General features: G+C 40.6%; 1 protein-coding gene across 3 annotated transcripts in view; it reads right to left on the bottom strand.

Annotated features, from left to right (window-relative positions):
• Window positions 1–23,656, bottom strand: part of prkcz (protein kinase C, zeta) — a 144,578-nt gene that overhangs the window by 19,650 nt on the left and 101,272 nt on the right. For all 3 annotated transcript variants that reach the window (XM_070969344.1, XM_070969346.1, XM_070969345.1), the window contains 5 exons: window positions 21,926–22,061; window positions 21,550–21,637; window positions 19,784–19,903; window positions 12,685–12,764; window positions 8,860–8,949 (listed from right to left, as the gene is read on the bottom strand). In XM_070969344.1, coding sequence (XP_070825445.1) covers window positions 8,860–8,949; window positions 12,685–12,764; window positions 19,784–19,903; window positions 21,550–21,637; window positions 21,926–22,061 — 514 coding nt within the window. The remainder of the gene's footprint in view (window positions 1–8,859; window positions 8,950–12,684; window positions 12,765–19,783; window positions 19,904–21,549; window positions 21,638–21,925; window positions 22,062–23,656) is intronic.

Here is a 23,656-nt window from a genome sequence, read left to right as displayed (position 1 = left end):
ACGAAAAACAACTCACAATAGCGAATTCCAGTTCTACCCGCTCCCGAATTAAACATTTCTTCTCAACACTCATCAGCCTGACAGTTCTCTGGCAGTAAAGAACTGTGGATCTGGAGAGGGCATAAAAGAGGATGGCAGGTAAATGATATTCAAATGTGTCATCTCTTCAGAGAGAAAACTCAGAGCTCCCTCAGGAACTGTCTGATGAATATTAATATGTGGTAACAACAGTAGCGGTATGCCAGGCCTGTCAGGTCTGGAGACAGGTTTCTAGTTTGAGGGCAGAGAGCGCCGCTTCTCCACCTCTCACAGCTTTGTCAACTTGTTTTCCCTCTGCGCTACATGGGAGCTTTGTCACTGGGCTCAGGATTTCTCTCTGCTTTGATATATTTCCCCAGTTTGCCTTTGGTGTGTACTTCACAGGCACTGTGGCAGCACTCATTAACACACTCTGACAATTATTTTCCTCCTCTTTTATGCCACTATACTACCTGCCACCCCACCTAATTGTCCCATGAGGGACATGGCAACAATGTGGACAGAGAAATGGCCTTAATTCATCTGAAATTAGCATTTGTAATTAGTAATGTCTGATAAAGTAATATATTGACAGTGCTTCAGTAAGTAATTGTAAACTGGAAACAAGTGCAGTAAAAACAGTGTAGCAATTTTCATTTGGGAAACCCATAATCAGACTTCAGAACATGAGGGCTCTATTTTGAACATTTTCTATGAATTTAAATGTATCACAGCTGAAACTTTATTTCATCTTGATATCTGCCAATACAATGATACAGACTGAGGAATAGAGTTAAATGACGTCAACATTTTATCATATGCATTTGGACTCCATTGATATGATAATTGCTTAGTATTAACTGAATAACTGTCATTTAATATAGTAATTACCTCAAATTTAATGTTCCAATTGCATGAATTGTAAGATATGGTCATGGATAGTAGTGTAGTAGTGTTTTCATGATATACACTAGCATTAACAATACAAAATTGCTACACATATAAGTCTACCTATTCTGCTCCATTTATGGGCAAGTTTCGCTCATAAAAATACCACCCAGGAGAAAAAAAAAAAGAAAAGGAAATTTGATATTATTGAGACTAAAGTCCTGGGATCAGACGTATAAATGATGAGTATGCTCAAAAACCATGCAGCAGACACCATCTCTACATTTAAGAGTAGGCTTAAAACTTTGCTTTTTGATAAAGCTTACAGTTAGGGCTGGCTCAGGCTTGCCTTGGACCGGCTCCTCTGTTCTGCTCTCCCTTTCCACCTGCACACTTTCATGTCCTACCAAGGCATGTTACTAAGCTTCTTCCCTGGAGTCTTTGTGCTTCATCGTCTCGCAGGTTCCCATGGATAGCGGTTGAACCTTGATTGTGGTTAATAGCTATGTCTCCTGCCATGGCCCTGCCTGACACCCACTAGTATTATAAAAAGTTTAGTCTGTACCAGCTCTATATGGAAAGTGTCCTGAGACAACTTCTGTTGTGATTTGGCGCTATATAAATAAAATTGAATTGAATTGTTAAGAAGCGAATGGACCAGAGTGGAATCAGGTTAAGTTAGATATCATTTGCTACCAGTTAGCAACGTCAACATTAAGCTGGAGTGAATATACTCTTATCATATGAAACTAGATGACCTCAAGCATCCATTGGTACAAACCATGTCTGGCTTGTACGGAAGAGGGTGAAATAACATTCTGAAGTTAGGCTAATTTTTTTCTGTATGGTTCCAGAAGTTGTGACTCAAATTTGGAGGAAACTACGAATGTTGATTTCAGCATGTAAAGTTTCTTGCATTGGAAGGGCTTGGGTATTGTCCATTATAGGTGTTTTTATTTTCATTGTCATTGTTGTGCATCTCTCTCTCTTGCTCTCGCTCAAAATCCAATTGGTTGAGGCAGATGGATCCACCTTTGATGGATGAAGGTGACAGATTTGTTTAAATTAAAATATGAATAAATTAGAGATGGAGAACTCCAGTAAATGTGTGAATCAATGAATACATAAATATACAAATATGTAAATATACCAATAATGTAAAGTGAATAAATAAATGCACAAATAAATGTTACTAAGAATTAGGGTTGTCCCGATTCGATCGCGTGATCGGAAATCGGGGCCGATCGCGTGACTGCTGACTCGATCGGATCGGACATTATGTCCCGATCAGGTATTGGATAAATAATATATATACATATGGGAAGGACAAAGCTGCTTTTAACACCACAAACTTGATACGACACCTCAATACACTGCACAGCAGTTATACACTGCACTGAGAATACGAGTTAGGAGTGCAGTTTCAAAAAGCACAGTATGGCCTTAGGCTACTTGATAACAATCACTTTTATTTGCTCACTTGTTTGCATTTGGTATTTTGATGCCTATTTTAAGTTAAGCAGCTATTTGTTTTAATACTAGATTATTGAGTCTTTATACCATGGTCTGGGTGAATACTTGATGATGATTGGCTGCATGGTGTCCGTTAAAAAGTGTTGTGGACACCTATAAAAAAAGTTCCGGTCAAATAGCCTGATTGTTCTAAATTACTGCGCTGGCTCAAACGCTAGTTGGTAACCGTGGCAACAGAAACTCAGAACATACGTTAACATACGTTGTTTCACAGTTTATTTATGACAACGGCAAGACAGTAGAGGACACACACAAGCGGCAAGAGGTGCACTTGCCCTCTGAAATGATCCTTTGTATCATGTAACATAACGTTAAGCAATCATCTCACTTCCCTCCACTGATTAGGCCTAATATAACAGCTGCGGCTGACCGAGCTGCAGTTCTGTGGTCAGAGCTGGTTACTTTGGCGCCGTGTCACAATCAGAGATATTAAATAGTCCACTCAGCTGCTTCTTGTGAAAAACTTACGATTTTAACGGTAAAAAACAACATTAACATATTAATAATTGATTTAATATTTATTTCTTTCGTAAGTGGTATAAGCGGGATAATGCCCTTCGAGGTGTCCATTATCAGAAATGAAAGCAAAGTCCATTCATTCGTGTCGGAGTATCGGATCAGGACTTGGTATCGGCAGATACTCAAAATCGAATGACTTGGACTCGGACTCGGGGGCAAAAAAACGTGATCGGGACATCCCTATTAAGAATTAAGAATTACTATGGTATGGTGGGTTTAAAATAATTTATTTTAAACCTTGTTCCTGTATTGAAAAACACTCTGTAAAGTCTGTTTCAATATAGGCTCTACAGATCATTCTTTGAGCATACTTCTAATATTCAATAATGATTGAGATATTACTCTGATGATGGTTTATAGTACATGTGATGAATTAGAGCTACAGCATTAAAAAAGGCCACAGCCATGTGTAACAGTCGCATGTAATGACAGCAGTTTTGATGCTGTTGGAGAACCCTGCAGATGATCAGAGATCAGTGAAAATCTATTTTTCTTATTTGCCTTATTGTCATTGACAGGTCTAATGTTGTGGAGCGAGCACAAGCATCATATGGAAATGGAAGATTAAGGGTGTTTGTAAAGGTTGTAATAATTGTGGGAGTGGAACAGAAACAACAGAGGTTTATGCTTCTGACCTCTTCTGTCAGAAACCAGGACATGAAACATAAGTTTAGTTGTGTCAGTAGTGGTGTAAAAAATGAAAAAAAAAAAAAAAAAAAAAAAAAAAAATACTGGAGCTGTCACATTTTGACATTAAGTTTGATGCTAAAACACATCTTTAAAAAGCAAAGTGGCCTATGGCTTTGACGAGAGACTTACATACAGACCCTGAAGGAACTTAGAATTTTGCATGCCAAAATAATGAAAAATAAAAAACAAAAAAACAAAACATGAACCACTCAGAAAATTGATGGGCCACAATGCACATCAGATTGTTTTTCTTTCCTAAAACATATTTTAACATCATTCAGATTACAGCATTATGAGTCTTTAGTCAAAGTGGATAAAGATCTGTATCTGTATATGACTCCCACCACCCCACTCCACACCTGAATACAGACTGCATGTAGATGTAAAGATAGAGTTTCATTCAGTGCGAATGGGTGTGTGTGTGTGTGTGTGTGTGTGTGTGTGTGTGTGTGTGTGTGTGTGTGTGTGTGTAACATGATTAGGAATTCACTCTTATTTGCCTTGCTGCTCCACAGCAGTAGTCTACACACAATGTCTATAACTACATCATCCATTTTTTCACCCACAGATACAAAGGATTCCATTTCACTCGTGCTTGTTTAGATCATAAATATGATGGTATATTTTCTGTCTTTAAGCTCTTGATACATACAATAGACACACACTATCAAGTTTGACAAAGGCAAGTCAGAATGTATACTGACAGCTGTGCCCTGTTCTCAGTGCTGATTGGCATTAAATGTGGGCTTGCAGTGTTTATTCTGTTTTTGTTTTTGGTACATTAGTTCTGAGTGAAGTGACAGATTGTGGAGTCAAACCCCAGATCAGTTGTCAAAAGCTGTCTGTCATGAAGCAACATGCCCCTTTATCCCACATATGATGAACTACATTCTAAGATGAAGATATGGAATATAAACTTCCACCTCACAGTTTAGTTGTTTGAAATGAGTCTTTGATAATATTCTGGAAGTTGAAATCCAACCGATCCAGGATTGCTTTGTTACCTAAGACCATTTCCTGTAAAAGGTCTCAGTTTGTTGTTTCAGTCCACACCCAAGTATAACTGTTCTGTTCACATCTGTCCAAATAAGGACTAGATGGAAAAGTAGTAAATAGAAAAGAAAGGAGACAATGGTCATAAATTTAAGATTAAATTAAAAAAGCACATTACCAGTCAGTAAAATACTTCAATTAATTCAAAGTTGGTGAATGAATCACTCTCTGGGGAATGATTTGAATGGTTGCTCACATTTAATTTGATTGAAGAAAACACAAAGAGATCAAATAATCTGTCAATGTGATGGCTGAAGATGCAATGAACATCTCAACCTAATATTCTATTTGTATGATGACAAGCATGCTGTTTCCCAATTAGACCACTGACCATGCCAGAAGTCACAGCATTCAGGTTTCATTCAGTGGAGGTGGAAGTGATGGCTTTTAAATCGGTCGCATCCACCGGAGTGTCTGAATAATGAAAACAGTTTGTTTGCTTGTCACCCTCGTCTGCTGAGTGAGCGCGTGCGTCTTTAGTGAAGCCGCAGCAACAGAATCAAATCAAATCAAATCAACTTTATTTATATGGCACTTTTCATACTTTATAGTAATACAAAGTGCCTCACAGGGGGTAAAAACAACAACATTACAGAACAGTGTGACCCCAAACCTCCCACCCCCCCAAATATACACAGAGATACACAATTACATACAGTCACGCACATACATGGACAGACATACATACCCACACACACAAACATACACACACCCACATACATACACTAACTGTCGCTGAGGAGACATGGCTGGGCACCGAGAACCGAGGTGAGGAAGAAGCTACCTTTGGGGGCCATGCACACCGAGAGGAATCATGGTCCATGACTGCGGGGGCGCTGACACAGGGACCACCCCAGCCCAGGCAGGCAAAAGGCTCCACACCAAGGTGTAAAGCTCTCTAGCTACCCGGGCCAGGGCCATCCACAGAACAGCACCCCCATCGGTGAACCAGAATCAAATCCCGGTGTGGTAGGCCCCCAGGAGGAAACACTGGAAAATGAGGGGCTAGAACAGTAAAATAAGATAAAAGGTATAGAAGCTAAAACTGAGAATAAAACAATAGAATGTATAAAATAGACCATAAGTAATGACTAAAACAATTGAAATAAAACAATGAGGTAACACAATAAAAAATAAAAATAAAAAATAAAAATATATATAATATTAGAAAATGTAAGAATAAAGGTCAGCTTAAGAAATTATAAATAGCTAAATGAGTCAGTTAAAAGCCTGATTAAAAAGATGGGTCTTGAGCCTCTTTTTAAAAACATCAACATTCTCTGCGGCCCTGAGGCTCTCTGGGAGGCTGTTACACAATCGGGGGCCGTAATAACTGAATGCCGCCTCCCCGTGTGTTCTAGTTCTAATTTGTGGTATCGTTAAAAGGCCAGCACCAGAGGACCTCAGGGTCTGCAAGGGTTGATACGGTAAAAGTAATGCAGATAAATAAGAAGGCCCAAGATCGTTAAGACACTTAAAAACTAGTAAAAGAACCTTAAAATCGATCCTGAAGCGCACGGGGAGCCAATGCAGCGATTTTAAAAAGAAGCCGTCTCACTGGAGCTGCTGAGCAACTCTGCTTTCTGCACCACTAGACTACTAATTGAGCACAGTGACTTTTCTGCAGCATCTAAAGGTCACATATTGTGAAAATATACTTTTTCATAGTTTTTCAACAAAAATAGGTGTCCCTTGTGTGGCTAGAGACCCCATCATATAAGAAAAGATCACCTTTCAGAAAATGTGTGTTCCAAAATGGCTTAGCATCCCCGTTGGTGGCGTCTTCCAACTCGGTGACATCCTACCCACTGAAAACCAGGTGAACCTATTTTCACAGTTGCCATTGTCATTTCCTCACTATTGCCAACAAACAGGGAGATCTTGAAGGTGCAAGCAAAACACACCAATGTCTCTGTTCAGGCTGCAAAAACCAACACAAAAGTCTTCGTCTAACAGTCTTTGTCAACCTCCTAACATCTGAAGATGTCAAGACAATTGTTTTTGCTCAATTTTCTGGATGGAAATGTGATGGAAATGTCCCCACAACACTGGAAAACTGTGTGTGTATTTTAGTAACAAACTGCTTTGTAAACGAGAGCCAGTTAACGGTACAAGCTTGAGGATGGATCAATACCAGCTGTCTGTGACCTGACTTCACTTGGAATCTGCAAGTTTTGCCATGTTTTATGTTGTTTTACTGTTTATTTGGAAGGTTGGGCTGTTGAGCATGACGTTAGCATGTTGCTCGCCTAATGCAGCTACTCCCACAGTCAAGGAAAACGTTGGACTGATGTTTAATATTGAGGGACAGTCAAAAGAAACTTTGTGAAAGGATAATTCCAGTATTTTTACACCTGGGTCCTATTTTCGTGTCTGAACGAGTGATAGGTACAAAGTGGCAAGTTTTGGAACTGGTGCAGCAGATCACCTCAGCTGGCAGCTACGACACGGCAACAACATAATCCTTGGCAAGTGCGCTCGTCAAAGCATATCCACTAAAAGTGCTTGTTTTTGCTGCTTGGTGATGTCATGTAGCATTGATTAGCGCCCAACAGCTAACAGTAGCTTGCTCAGACCATACACCATTACAAAGCTGTCATGACAATGGCCTGGTGGGTAGTGAGGCTGAGGCTCATACGGATCAGATTCCAGCTCAAACACTTTCGGTGGTGAGGTTTTTGTTTGAGGGGTTGTTATAGAAGAGTGCATCTAAACTAAGAAGCTAAAATCACTGGTAGAGCTGTGAGCTGGGCTGGCTCAGACCTGTAGCAGCTGACCTCTGAGCAGACTTGGCTTTTTAGGAGGGGGGCCTTAAAGAGACGGGAGCTAAAACAGAGTGTTTCAGACTGAGGGTTACAGAGAGGTACTGCAGCAATGTTCAAAATAAAGGTTTTTTTGAACATTGAAGTTTGTAAACCTATTCCAGTAAACATCCAAAATACCATATAAGTGTGAACTTAATATGTCTGCTTTAATTGAATATATGCCACAAGGCATCTAAACAAAGTTTTGACTTTGAATTTGTGTTATTCTACATTTTGACACCAAGAATTTTACTGCGAATGTATATCCTTCCAAATATCCAATTATTGATTTCCTTGATGACTAATTTTGTTTTATACTGTCCATGAAAAAGCCATGTCAGTCCACCTCTAATGTTTCTGTTTAGTGTGCTGCAGTGTTCAATCATTCAAAGGCATTTTATTCTAGTTTTCATTAGGAAATTTTAGTCAAATTTTTGTCATGCATTTTCTGTATTTTTTGTTTTTTCGTGTAGCAGAAACTACATTGTTTACCTGTTGGCACCGGACTGTCCTCAGTACATCCAGTTGTCACTCACTAACTCACTCTGCCGTTCACTGATTATTATTGCAGCTACCTGTGTTCCCCACTGCAGGGCAGATAATCATTCAGGGGCTGGATTTACTAACCTACGCACTAAAATACTGTTTACTATGTGGGTTCGGCTAAAGTCAAGCAGCTAAAACATCACAAAATAAAAATTATTTAGCAAACGTCTTAGACCAAAAAGCAAAGTTCAGTGAAGGTAAATGAGGGTAATGTTAACATGCTATTTTTACATTAATGTTACTTTATATTTTCAGGAATGCCTGGCCTGTTTTCATGGTTTATCCCAGCTGTTTTATTGCTGATCCTTGTCTAATCTTCAAGATGCTGCTTTCAAGGGCAACAGGTCAAACAGCTAAATCACTGTCTGTAGAAGCTATATGTCTTTGCAACAGGAGATACTGTTTTTTACGTGGAGGTCGCTGAATGAGATTTCGTATTTAGACCATAATTTATTATCACAGCATCGATAATTTTCATTTCATTTGGAAAAAAGTTTGGCAGCAAATATTTTTGTTTTATTACTTTATTACTTTATTTATTTATTTATTTTTCCATAGCCTTTGCGGAAAAACTTACACTGGTGGAGTGTTAGTGGTTGTGTTGTATGTTTTCACAGCAGGCTCATATTTTGGAGCACATGGCACATTTATTCCTTCTCCTTTTTGGGCATGAAAAGCATATATTTTGAAAGAGTACAGTGTGTATTTTGTTGAAAATTCTGAGTAAACTCAAAATATCACAATTAACAACAATTCAATCAATTACACTGTTATGTTGTTTCCCTCTCCTCACTCAGTCAGCCCTTACCTGGTCCCAGTCTATACTGCGGAAAAATGTATGTGACTTGATATCTGTGAAGCCCGTCTGGACCTGGCAACCCAGCCGCTCCTTAGGATCCTGTTGGGACCAAGACAGCTGGTCAGGAACATAAACAGGAGCAATAGTATTTCACAGCAAAGTGAGACTTTCTCTATAATTTAGTACCTAGAGGTAGAAAATGCAGGCTTACTGTCAGGTTGATTTTACTTTATGTGGACAATAATAAACTCCAAGCATGACCATGTCAAAAGATTCTCTTATTATTTCAGAATGTTACACAGTTTGTTAGAGAATGAAGCAATTGCCATGTGGACAATATGTAATAATGCTGGCCCCACATGTGTCATCATCCACGGTATGTATATGCATGCATATAGCTGCCTCTAACTGCTTAACTGGGACTGTGCTCTTTTCATCACAACAATTATGGTGATATGTTACAGAGTCAAAGTCCATGTGAAAATCTACAAGGCTGTTTGTATGAAAAGAAGCACCCTCACGCATCAGAGCAAGACTAAGATGTCACGGATACAAAACCTTGTTGCAAAAAACATGAAACCAGGGAATGAAATGCACAAACACTTTTACAAATGTACAGACAAAAATATCTATACAGTCTTCACCTGTGTGAATTATACACACCTGCATTTAAAAAGAGCTGTCTCTGTTAAAAGGCCAAGCCAGTGGTGTGTTCATTTACTACAAATCACTTTTGCTGCTGACCCTTCGTCAAAATGAGCATTTTCCGATTTTGGAATGTGTTTTTTATCAGGCAATAGTCTTCCATTGACCATCCAGAGATTTCAAACTTGCTTGAGTAAAAGAATAACTGTGGCTCTCATGCCCAAGCCCACTGGTTCCTACTGAAGATCTAAATCTTAATCTAAGAACACCTCAAAAGTATAATGTTTCATTTTGAAAAAAATCTCAGTAATTTCCTCAAACGGCTGCCCAATGTAGTAATTAGCAATATCATTGGGATACATCTGCTCAATCCCATGTGTGTTAAGGACAGAGCTGGAGTCAAGACGCCGTAGCCTAAATTAACATCCATCCATCCATCCATCCATCCATCCATCCATCCATCCATCCATCCATCCATCCATCCATCCATTCATTTTCTGTACCGACTATCCCTTTTGGAGTTGCGGGGGGGCTGAGCCTATCCCAGCTGTTGACGGGCGAGAGGTGGGGTACACCCTGGACCGGTCGCCAGTTGATCGCAGGGCAACATATACAGTCAAACAACCATTCACGCTCACACTCACACCTAGGGGCAATTTAGAGCCACCAATTAACCTAATGAGCATGTTTTTGGTCTGTGGGAGGAAGCCGGAGTGCCCGGAGAGAACCCACGCATGCACGGGAAGAACATGCAAACTTGTGAACCGGCAACCTTCTTGCTGTGAGGCATGCGCACTACCTGCTGCGCCACCGTGCAGCCCTAGATTAACATAAACTCACTAATTTACGTGCTTTTTATAAATTGGGACAAAAACAGAAACATTAAAATAAACTGTTTGTGGCGTCAGGGGAATTTGTGTGCTGGAACTATTTTTAGCGAAGAAGCCAGATGCAATGACTTCCTGGAGTCACACAAGGATGTGACTCAATAGGTCATAATACAAATGTTCTAAAACTCTGGTTGGTGCCAGACATTAAAATCCAACATATCTATGCTGTATGTATGTATGACCTTTGATTAAAAAATGCCTTGACCAAACGAAAGACCACTTCTCAGAGAATAGCTACAGACAGATATCTCCAACTGAGCACATTGCTTAATTTGCTGTTGGGCTCCAAATAGTATCCAAGCCTCCTCTGATTATTAACTGTGCTACAATCTACCCCTCACCTGAGACACAACAAAGGCATACATTTCATGGCTATCAGAAACTTTTGGAAAAACCTTTAACAACAAACAATAATGCATCGTAGTTATGAAGGAGGCAATCTCTGTTGTGATAAAAAGCTCATTTGGGACAAACTACCAAATGCTTTTTTACCACATCAAAATCACAGCTAGCTAGCTAACTCACCAATGTTAGTCTGTTACTAACCTCAATCATATGTGCATACAAAGCTCCAGTCAGTTAAATAACATAACATCAATGTTAACTTACATGCCAAAAAATTTCTGAATTAACATACAAATCAAACCAAATGCACCTTGAAAACACATGAAACATTAGCTAAATATCAACACACCAAAATAGACTGATGACCTGGGAAACAGAGAGAGGAGATGAAGGAGTGGTCCGCCCATTCATCTCTATGCCAAGTGAGCTGAGAGCTTTCAAGTGTGGCACCAAAGTGTGTTCACACATTACACAGTGACGTAATGACCCCTCCTTCTTTTATAGCAATGATGCTGAACAGACGCCCCAGACCGATGTTACTTGCTGAGAAACAGTTACAGCAGGGCTTCTCAAACTTAGCACTCAAAGGTCCACATCTCATTTTTATTCAAGGTCAGAGGTCCAGAATGATTGGTCATACCAAGATAATATTTATTCAATTAATAAACATCACATCATTTGGAATTGGTCCAGCATGAAACTGAGGCAGATAAGGCTCAGACAGTTAGTCCATATTTATTTCAGATTTAGATTCTCACAACTACGTTTACACTAGTTGCAGAAACTGTGTCCTAGGGAAAAGGAGACAACTTCTGTATCTGTGATTTAAGAGCTGATAGCAAATTCTCTCCAGTCAGAATGTTTTGAAGGCAACACAATGGGGAAAATATTTAGGCCTAAGTAGCCTATTGAAATATTTTAATTTTTCTACAAAATTGTTATTTTTATGAGGTGATGTCAGTGTGAACAGACTCTTAAAAAACATGGAAAATTCATAATGATAACTAGATGCTTTGCTAGAAAATGCTGTCAGACCTCCACCAAGGAGGCGGTCAGTGCTCAAAACAAAACCCACAGTTCAACTACAAATGAATGAATCCTGATCTCGGCCAAAAAGTTCTCTTAGGGATCCCAGAAAGCAAACAAAAATATTCAGTTTGAGACTCAAAACAACAGCTGGCCAAAGAAAATAAACCCAACTGTCTTGCTTCCAATAGACAAGCGTAGTGATTCTCCAACAACTCCAGAGGTTCCTCCCCAGTGCGCCTCTGTCAGTTTTAGTGAATGGCGAGCTGAGCAGTTTTTGGTCGGTCCATAGATTAGAGAGGATGGAGTTGGAGAATAATCCTTGTTGTAGGATTCATCATTTCTCCATTTCTCCTTCAGTCTTTATGCTCTATGCTATGCTAAACTGGGCTAATTGCCTCCTGGCTCTAGCTTTGCACTTAAGGCACAGACATGAGATTGATAGTGATCTTCTTATCTCAGAAAGGAAGCAAATAAGTGGATTTTCCAAAATACTGAACTATTCCTTTAGACCAAAGCTTCTTCCTTTCTCATCAATTTGAGTTTGGATACCATCATGTAAGTTTCAGTTCAGCATATTTCTGTATTCTATTTTTAGGAACATAAACTGATCTGAAGCACGGATTACATCAAAGTGGTAATACTTTTTAAACCTATTTACAAATATATCAAACAAAGGGCAATTTTCAGAATATTCTACATTTCATACTCTACTACTATTCATACATTTAGTAAAGTTTCACTTCATGGTTAAGCATTGACCAACAAATGCACTCAGACAGTATGAATCACATAAAGAGGCCCTCCCTGGTTGTCCATAACACAGTCAAAGTTCTTGGCAATGATTCGACATTTGGTAATTTGGCAAAACAGCAGTGTACACAGACACAGAAAGAGTGAGGGCTGATTGGGAGTGGACTGCTCTCACCTTGTTTAGAAAGCCCTTGAGCACACTGGCAGCCTTCACCGATAGAGACCTTGGGATGCGAATGGGCTTCTCAAGAATAACTGTTGGCAAAAAGAGAGGGAGAAAGAAAGAAAAGGACAATCGTGAGTAGGGAGGAGGATGATTCACAGTCCAACCTGCCTGTGGGTGACCATGTCTGCTGCGTGGGAGTCAAAGGAAGGGAGGAGATACAGAGGACACTATTCTGCTCTTTCTCTCACTTTTGATGGTCTATCCACAGCCTTGAGACTCCCACAGCTCAACAATGACATTCTAACGAGAATAAAAACACTCTAAGAAATAGTTTTTCCCTCAAAATCTAAATCCAAGGATGTAGTACTGCCTCACAGATTGCTTCACGCTGAGGTGATCAAAGCTTTTTTCTTCCAATCACAGCTCAAGGTAATGTGACCAGTGGGTGTTCTAATGCAGACATTGTTACTTCCAATCAAAATCTAATGTTTCAGAACAAGACAAGCGACTGTTCTGCCAAAAAACATCAGAACAGACAGGTATATGTGACGACGTAGATAAGATGATGCATGCTCTCTATTAACACTGGTCATCTCTGGATAATGAGAGCAGGAACAGGCATATTATTTGCGATAAGCTGCTACATGTTACATTCATTACATTAATGTTTAAGGATAAGAATTGGGCTGCACACTTCATTCAAGCTATTAGTGCACATTGTTTTTCATTAAAACTGTGCCATCTCCCTGAACAGTGTCCTCTTACTGTCTAGCTGCCATAAATGAGATGAGAGAAGAGGGGAAGCTGATCAGAATGTTGATGCACTCATCTGTGTCATCAGTTATTACCAGGTGTTCACAACAATATTCTTCATGTGCGCCAGCAAGTGACTTTGGACATTTTAGCCCCAGGTTTCGCCTCTCAGGCTGCAGGCTCAGGCTGGTTTTTTCATCTCAGTAATATCTTGTTCCCACATTTTTTGGTATGTTACTTGTTTTATATGTAACACATTCTTGTGCTGCTCTCATGGTTTACTGAGCCAAAGACAATTTTCTACTCTGGTGAACAATAATCTTCTTGGTGGTGTTTGTTTAGGTCTACGGGGAAGATCTACAGATAATACTGTGGCTGAAAAAGAAAATATATTCCAACATTGCATGTTTTTCCATGTTTTAAAAAAGCTGTTAATTAGTTGTTACTAAATGGCCAGAATACACTAGAATATGGATTATATAAGGCAGTAACAGACAGCATTGTTTGTAGCAAAACTGCAATTAAAGATGATTTCTGATGAAGTATCAAGTCTCAAATAAGGAAACTAAACATGACTTTAAGTGAGGTCATTTGTTTTTGCTATGCTACCAATATTGTGGAAAGCAAACTATCAAACAAACATGTTATTTGCTGGATTGATATAAACGTATATGACCTGAAGAAACAGCATTCACATAATTCTTCTTTTCATTTCATTGTGTCCCCCCACTTTTGAAGAACAAACCTTAACCTTTTCTTTTTTTTCATCTGTAGCTCATCTTGTTAAAAACATACCCTCTCACAGTACATCATGGAAATTACATGTTCCACAACTTCCTCTGCAGTGTTTCTCATTATTACAGCTGAAGGATATTAGCACAAAATTATGAGATGGGAAGGCAGTCTAATGTTTACTGTCCAACCCCATCCAACCCAATACATTGGCATGGCTGTTATTATTAGCCAATTTTAGCTCATGACAGACATGCAGATTTATTGTTGACTCGGAAAAAGCTAGTTTCTTTCTTTCGTTTTTTTTTTTTTTTTTTTTTTTGGTCAAACAGTTCAGTTTCTAAGGTCAAGAATAATCTTTAAGGCTAAGAATTCATTTTAAAACTATGCTAAGATAATATCATCACAAACCAATTTTCCATGACATTTCAGTTACTAATAGTATACATTTTAACACAAACACCACTAAGTGGTTGCTTCCCTCACTGAATCAACTGTCTGCCAACCGTCTGTCTGTCTAAAACTCTGGGGTTGGCATGTAGAGCACTGATACCAAAAGCACAGCCTGGCACACAGTCTTTCTAGGTGGCATATGGCTAGGTGGCTCCTATAGTGAAAGGGTTGGTTTCCATTGGCCGGCAGTCATCCAGGAACCTGCTGCTCTACCGGTAAGACCGCCAGGAGGATGGTACTGGTGGCAGATGCTAGCCGCGGTGCCACGCTATGCTCCTGACAGTCACAGCAGAGACATAATGCGTCACATGAGGCTCCTGTAGTATGGAGGAATTTCTGTTATAGAGGACTGTGTGGGTGGTTGCGTGAAAGGTGGGAGGAGGCGATAAGGGGGTGTACTATGTAAGGGTACCATATGGCTCAAGGAAACACATGCAAATAGAAGGGCAGATATCATAGAAGTTCCTCCACCCTGAGACTGCGATCACACCCAGAGTGTGTTTTCTTTGAGCTAAACCACTTGGAAAAGTGGTTTAGATTAAAACTGTGGAAGTTTGAACTGCAGTATTTGTTCCAAGTGCATTCCTTATTGGACTGAGTTCTGGTACTTTTGGTCATCCTACTCTGTTTAAGCTTTGAGTTTAGTGATTGCAATTTACCAATTAAGATCATTTTGAATCCACTGCATGAATACCTTGAGGGCAATGCAGGACAATCCGTCGCAAAGCATCATACTGATGATATATTCTTCTGCGTCTGCATATGACGTTGAAATTGTGGTTTTCCAAATATTCATGTAAATGACTCTTTAGGTCTACAGAGAGAAGGGTGCTATAGGTAACTGCAGCAGATGGCGGCATGCAGATGAGCAGATGCACACAAAATTTCAAAATGGCTTTGTGTGGATCTAAGCGCTGATGGCCCTGACACATTTTTGCACAGAACAAGGACTCTGGACTTCGTCACACCTCACTTACATTTAATGTAATTAGCCAGCATGAACAGGAGAAAGAACTTCTTTTAATGTTCATGAAGTGAAAACTTGAGAACCTATGTCTTAATAAGTAGCAGTGGGTGTTTTGAAACACATTGTATCCTGCCAGTGTGTGTTGCAGGGCCTCTAATGACCGACAGATGCTCGTTGTAGGTGATGAAAACTTCAGACCAAACATTGGACTGCAATTTGATTGAGCAGCCTGGTGTATTGCTGGTTTATAACACAACAGCAAAATTTGAACAACTTTTTTTGCTGAACGACCCTACAGTATATACTTTTTTGGTATTTGATTCAATTTTATTTTATTTTTTAATTTTTAATTCAGTCAATTCATTGGACAGCAGAGGCACAGGCAGACAGGAAGATATAGATATATAACAAGGCTGGGATCAAACCAACAGTGTTGCAGTGTAACCAGTGCCTGAGCGACCACAGCACTTAGACCCTGCTTTCTTTGTTTTGCTTTTTTTGTTTTTTTAACCAGAGTCCTTTGCATGGTCTCATTGAAATGAACACAGGGTTCGTGCTGTTTCAGCCAGCTCTACTGTCAGCCTGGCCTGAAAATCAAAACGTCTTTCATTAAATTTTAAGTCAGTGCGTTTGCATTGGGGGTGTCGTTGAAAATGTTTACATTAAGAAGATATTAAAACATGCAGTGTCATTGGCAGTAAGTGAAAACAATAGCAGCAAACAGAAGTGTCAACACCTCCATATAGGTGATATGATATATACTATATCCATCCCTTATTATAGCCAACGCTTTACAAAAAGGGAAGCAGTTTATTAAAAACATATAAGCTTTAGTCTAGATTCTGTTCAGTTTCCCTCAGCTCATGTTGTTATGCAAGGCTTTCCGAGGCTTTCCAAGTACAAGTAACTGCTGGCCATCATAAAATCACAATTTTGAAACCATGTTCTAGCAACAGGAAACATTCTCATAAAAGTGTATGTTTTGGGGGATATTTCCTAACATTCAAACTACTTTGTAGCTTGACTGATGGAAGACAGAGACCTGTATTTTCAGGTGCATCAGTGTGGCTATTTGGTGCCATCTCAGTTGAAATGAAAATGCCATCAGCTGTCAAATGAAGCAAACTAATGGAGAAAATGCCGAACTGTTCCCCACATGTACCCTGAACCTCATCTGTAACAGAGGCCATAATGTACTGCCAGATTTTCCACAGTTGATGAAGGGTGGGGGGCCGTGCATTACAGCTTGTGCATACAGCAGTGCATCATTATATGAATTCTCAAATATTAACCCATTTCTTGCTGACATACTGTAACAGCATAATGTCAGCTTTTGGGTGCTGAAATCCATATAGTAACAGCCAGCTGGACATTAAGAAAACCAGGTTGTTTTTTCAGCTTGACCACATGCATGTTTGTGCACATCCACTGGGGGCATACAGAGTTTAACCAGGCCAAAAATAGAACTGTATTAAACCCATAAAGGACCAAACACACAAATTACTAAATTGGATTCCCAAGGCATACGTGAATTTCCAAAGAGGGAAATAAACACACAGGACTCTACTTTCGACTCCGCCGCCGGCGCGGCGCAGGCACAGGCACAAAGTCAGGTCCATTTCGCCGATGGGGCGTGGCAGCGCAGACTTTGGTATTTTCGTGCACTGCGCTGCGGGTGCATCTTCTCCCCCTTCTCATCTCAGTCCCACCCAGCGGCGCAACTCGGAGAGAGGGAGGGGAGAAGGCGTGGAGTGGGTTTGACACAACCGAGTCAAATCTTCACCAATCACAGCAGCTCTTCGCCTTACCTTTAAGAACGCTGCTGGTGAGGCGCATAGCAAGTTTCGAGGATGACTGAGCCCGCACAGGAAAGTGTCCGATGCCCAAACTTCTCCCAGGAGGAGACTGACGTCACTCATGTCTAAATATGAGGTCCTTAGATGGTAAATCCTCGGCCTCCTCCTCCTCCTCCTCCTCCTCCTCCTCCTCCTCCTCCTCCTCAAAGCAATGATGTACTCCATCTTTGTAGATATCGTGAAGCATTACTATGATTACATTTGTATTTGGAATGAAAGGACGTGGGTAATAGCAGACAACGATCATCACTTACGTTTTTTCCATGTGTCTGCCATTATTTGATTAGTTCACATCCCTGTTTCACCTGTGTACATTCAGTCAGGATGAGTGACCATTATGCGTGCTGAACACGCTTGCGATGTGGTCAGATGAGATACGGATCAAAATATGTAAATTTAGGTCTGACTGTATGTGCTAACTCAGATTGCATTGAATCGTGGCTGTTGCTAATTATTGATCGCAGTGAATGCCAGACACTGTGGAAACCTGACTGTGAGGTGTTGGTGACGTGAGCGCACGGTTTACAAAAATCCACTTTCCCAGCGGTGCAGCGCACTTTTGCACTGCCAGTGCAGACCGAAATGGACTGAAAATCCAAATGCGCCGGCTGATTATGCCGACACCTCCCCCTACTCCACTGCAACGCCCATCCTGGCGCACCTCTGTACGCCTCGGTTTACCAAAATACCAAGTGTGCTGTGCACCTGCCTGTGCTGCACGAAAACACCACTGTGTGGGGTGCGCACCCTGCGCCGCGCCAGCAGTGGAATCACAAATAGAGCCCGCAGTATGAATGTTCTCCAACACTTATTTCTTCTAGCCTTATCAGGTTTTGATGCTTCCAAACATGTAAATATGACAATATGTTTACTCAAATGCCAACAGATGTCACAGGCTAAGACAGATAAAAAAGAAAGTGGATTGAGAGACTACAGCAAACTAAAACGAATTAACATTCAGAGAAATTAAATTTGCCCTGTTTCTGAGATTCCTCGACTTCAGTGAAGCATACCACAACCAGCTAAGCCTGGATTTACACAGGCATAAATCCTTTACAGCCCAGAGCTGATTATTATTCCAGTACATGAAATCTGTTTTTCTCATTCTCAGATTATCAGTTATGCGTCACAACGGGTTAAATTAACATGCTTTTGTTTAAATGGCACCAAACTGCCTGCCATATGCTCTCAATATTCATATTTGATTTCCCACTATTCCTCCAAACTCCCAGTCCCTTAAACTACAGAGAATGTAGCTCGAAGCTGAGCACATTCCTGTTGATGAAACAGCAACAGATATAGGACACTATGAATGGAGGATGAAAAAAAGAGAATGACTTTCAAAAGCACTTTTTATTTAACAACTTCCTTTAGTAAAATATTTATTTTGATAGTAACTATCCAGCAAACTGCAGTCACTGAAAGAAACTCCGGAGTTGAACTTATTCATGGCCCCAGAGTAATCCTTGAGCACCACTAGCATTATTCTGGTTGCCAAGCATGTTTTCAAATGTTTGATTTTAGTTGCTCTTATAAAGTTATTCTTATTCTATTTGTATTATTAGTTCATATATTGAAATTATTTCATTTATTTAATTAATCCATTTTAGTGCTTTACAGCAATAAAAGCAGAAGGATAAAAACAGAAAACATGTCAGTAAGAATATGAGTATAAGTAATAATATTGATAAGACAGGGAAGTAACAGCTAAGAACAGAATCAGTCTATTTCTCTGGCCAACACTGGTTCAGTGTCAGGTTGTCAAGAGAACGAATACAAATGTTTTTAATATTCAGCACAATCATCACGTCAACATTTCCCTCGACCAACAATCTATTTTGTAGACTGATGGCCACATCTCCAGGTAACTTGAGAAGGATATTCATGCCTAGATGATTAAACCTTTTTGAAAAACATGTTGCTAGCCCACCTGACCTTTCCTCTAGAAGGCATTCTCAGGTAGCTGAAAATTTCCATTTCCACTGTGCAGATGTTGATAGAATTCATCATGCTATCCTAAAGAATGAATCCTTTTAATGTGGATATTTGTTTCAGACCTAGCCCTTATTTGTAGTATGCTTTTGGCATTGTTGCTTTTACAAGACAGAACAATGCCTCATGCCATAAATAAATAAAATACCAATTAGTACGTACAGCAACCCATGTTAGTAAACCACATGTGCAAATGTTCACTGCAAAGTAAAATATGTAGTAAAGGGTGTCAAAATGACAACTCATCTTTCCCAGTTCAAAGGCCTTCTCTCTGGACAGCGGTGCCATGAAAACTCAACTGGCAGGGTGAAGCTTTCAAGTATAAATCCTGTGTGGTTAAGTTCTGCTGTCTCACCTTGGAAGAGGTACTCCTCTGTGTTCATGTCAGGATTGTCGGTGATAATGTCAAAAGGGGACCTCCCAGCCATCATCTCAAACATCAGCACACCCAGAGCCCACCAGTCCACGCTGAAACCTGGGAGGGCACACAACAGTTAGACAAGGTATTTGTTCAAATACATGTGGCTCCCACCTGGCCAATATAAACAGGGTCCCCCCAGGATTGTTAAACCTAAATTTAAGACTTTTAAGACCCTTTTTAATGCCATTTCAAGTGAAATTTAATACCTTTGTCGCACCCATTATCTAAATAATATTGAACCATATTCAATAAATAAATCACTGAACATCAAATTTAACCTCAATTACTATTTACGATTAGTTTGTAGATTGTGGCGTGCTCTTAATCCGATAGTTTGTAGGCTTCTTGGGTTTGGGTGCTCTTTAGTCCAAGGTATTGTGTCAGAGTCAAAAATGAGAAAAAAATTCTCTGACTAAGGCACTCCAAATTAAAATGTCTTTCTCATTAAGGACAACATAGTAAAAACAAGGCCCACACGTAGCCACTACGCATTACCATGTCATGTTATTCAAATCAAATCAGCGTTACCCCCGCACTCGTTCCAAAAGACAAGAGTCAACGCGTGTTGTGTATCCGAGGGTGGTGGTGTATGATCTCTATCTAATATGGCTCTGGAATAGAGCTATCCATGCAGCCCATCACGGCACAGCTAGCTGACTACAGCTAGGGCGAGTGCACTTGCCAAGCCCCCTCCGTAAACATGGCTAGCTCCTAAGTTAAAACAGCAAAATTTACATTAATTGAAAAGGCAAACCGTACAGAAATACATTATTGCATCTAATACATTTTAATTGGAGAAATGGGCAACTGACTTTGAAATGCTTAAGCAGGTCCACCGCCTTCGCATGACCCATAAACTGCGACCCGAAGTATGTTGATGTGACTTGGTCGCCGCTCCAATACCTCACATGCAGGTCCAACTGTTTTGACTTTGTTGTTTTGTTCAAACTTTCATCGAACATGACGACGAAGGCATCCGAGCTGTTTACTTCTTTGGTCATTTCTTCGACAATGAAAGGAGCGAGCCCAAACTTGGCGATGTACGCCGTTTTATTACTGCCACAGAAGAATGTTGAGGCTATCGTGGAGTCGGAGAACATCAGCTGAAACAGGTCACCGGTGCACTCATTTGAGTCTGTGATCGTCTTCAGGACCCACAATACCTCTGCCTGTAGCGTTTTAGTTCCACCAACAAATTGACGTATCCCCGACCCCGATGCAGATGATGGACTCTCCATTTCGGCTGTGCTGCTGCTGCTAGGTGATGGAGTTAGCACACAATACTGCTGTAACGGTGCCTGCTGTTTAGCCGTTGACGCTAGCAGCTTATGATGGTGTGCGAAAGGTGCATTTCCCATTGTTCGCAGTGCAACACAGCATATACATACTAAACGTTATGCGTCATCTTCGTCATGGATTTTTTTTTCTTTTTAAATCCTCGCCATGGATATTAGATAGAATTTAGGTTGCGCTGAGATGTTCTTGAAAATTAAGACCTCGGTGAAAAAATTCAAGACTTACAATAGCTAATTTAATACTTTTAATACCTTTAATCCTGGAAAACTAACTTCAATGCCTTTTTAAAACTTTTAATAACCCGTGGGTACCCTGATAAAGCACAAACTGAGGCTGCTTTGGTCACTAGTGAAAAATCTTTTAGTTGGCTGTGTGATTTTAGTCCATCCTTTAGTTTAGCTCACCGTAGTCCTCTCCTCTCAGGATCTCAGGTGCAATGTAGTTGGGTGTTCCACAGAAGGTACTAGTGGTGTCACCTGGTCTGATTCCCTCCTGATAGGAGATGAAGAAGCAGAAGGAGGATAAGAAGAAGAAGAAGAGGAAGAGGAAGGAGAAAGAAGAGGGACAAGGGGAAAAAGTAGGAAAGAAGAGCGAGAAGGATAAGGTGCACGAGAGAGCAGTGGTTGCAGAGATAAGAATCATTGTGGACGATATGATATGTGTGAGAACATGAATTGAGGCCCTGTTACATTACTTCCAGTTAATACAGATCCACTGCATTATTGATAACCCTACACCAGCCGCTCACACAGTCTACTGAAAAATCAACGTGTCTCTTACCTTGCACATGCCATAGTCTGTGAGTTTGATGTGTCCTTCATAGTCCAAGAGAACATTGTCCAGCTTCAGATCGCGGTATATGATGCCCTTTTCATGCAGGAAGTTCAGAGCAATACAGATTTCAGCAGCATAAAATCTGTGAGGAAGAAATACAGAGAATGATGTGTCTGACCTGTCTTCTAGCGCCACCATCAGGCCAAAGATTTTCACTTGTACACAAGAAAATATTTATATAGCCTGTACTAGCTGCACAAGTTATGTTGGTCTCATGTGTACATCACCCCCAAGTCACTGTTTCAGACAGGTTTCAAGTATGGTTGCAACATTTTGACAACATTTTGGTTGCATTGCAGCTCTATTCATAAGGGTCCTGTCATGCTTTAATAAAGCCACTGCACAGTGTTTGACTAAATGCCAAAAAGCCATTACTCTGACAAACAGAGAAGGCCAGTAATCCATCCATCCATCCATTATCTTCCGCTTATCCGGGGCCGGGTTGCGGGGGGAGCAGTCTGAGCAGGGACGCCCAGACTTCCCTCTCCCCGGACACTTCCTCCAACTCTTCCGGGGGGATCCCGAGGCGTTCCCAGGCCAGCCGAGTGACGTAGTCACCCCAGCGTGTCCTGGGTCTTCCCCGGGGCCTCCTCCCGGTGGGACATGCCTGGAACACCTCCCTAGGGAGGCGTCCAGGGGGCATCCGATAGAGATGCCCGAGCCACCTCAGCTGACTCCTCTCGATGCGGAGGAGCAGCGACTCTACTCTGAGCTCCTCCCGGGTGACAGAGCTCCTCACCCTATCTCTAAGGGAGCGCTCCGCCACCCTGCGGAGGAAACTCATTTCAGCCGCTTGTATCCGGGACCTCGTTCTTTCGGTCATGACCCAAAGTTCATGACCATAGGTGAGGGTAGGAACGTAGATTGACCGGTAAATCGAGAGCTTCGCCTTTCGGCTCAGCTCCTTCTTTACCACGACAGACCGATACAGCGACCGCATTACTGCAGCCGCTGCACCGAGAAGGCCAGTAATGTTACAGATAATTTGTGAATGAAGAGAAAACAAAAGTAAAAGCAAAAAAATTAAAACTATTCATCAAACACATGATGAATCTCTGTAGTGTGAAATTCTGCAGACACAAAACAAAGAAAACATTCCTCGAGGAACAGTACTGGAAAAGGTTGGCTGAGCAGGGCTGACTGAGAACACCACCATCGTTGCTGAGCACATTAAGCCCGCCGAGGATGAACCCTTTCCGTTCTGAACACTCTACTATGAACTTTAACACAGTGCCACCCTCAAGAAAAAAGATATCTTGTGATCTCAGAGACAGATCAATTAATAATCTGTCTCTGAGAACACAAATAGAAAACCAAGAAAAGGACCCACTCGATTCGATTAACTTCATGGCCTTTATGCTGCTACAATGGTCATGACAAACTTTAAACGGTCAGCCTCTCGGCTGGGGGATGTGATGAACAAAGTAGCCTCTAGGGATCTAAGACTGCTTTTTTGAAATGATAGGAAACAGGACAATGTCACTGTGCTTTCTGAGTCATTACTCAAAGCCTGGAAATAATCAAACCAAATACAGAATAAATATATATATAACACACCTGCAGCACAGTTGTTTATTTCTAACTGATGACTGAGTGTTGAGTTATAATGAACTTTCCAAAGTAGATTTATGTTACTAAAATTATTCTTATTATGAACATAGACATATTTATAGCCAA

The sequence above is a fragment of the Chaetodon trifascialis genome, chromosome 8 (genome assembly GCF_039877785.1).
Source record: "Chaetodon trifascialis isolate fChaTrf1 chromosome 8, fChaTrf1.hap1, whole genome shotgun sequence".
Lineage (NCBI taxonomy): Eukaryota > Metazoa > Chordata > Actinopteri > Chaetodontiformes > Chaetodontidae > Chaetodon > Chaetodon trifascialis.
Note: the sequence above shows the minus strand (reverse complement) of the source record. Positions and strands in the feature narration are given on the sequence as shown.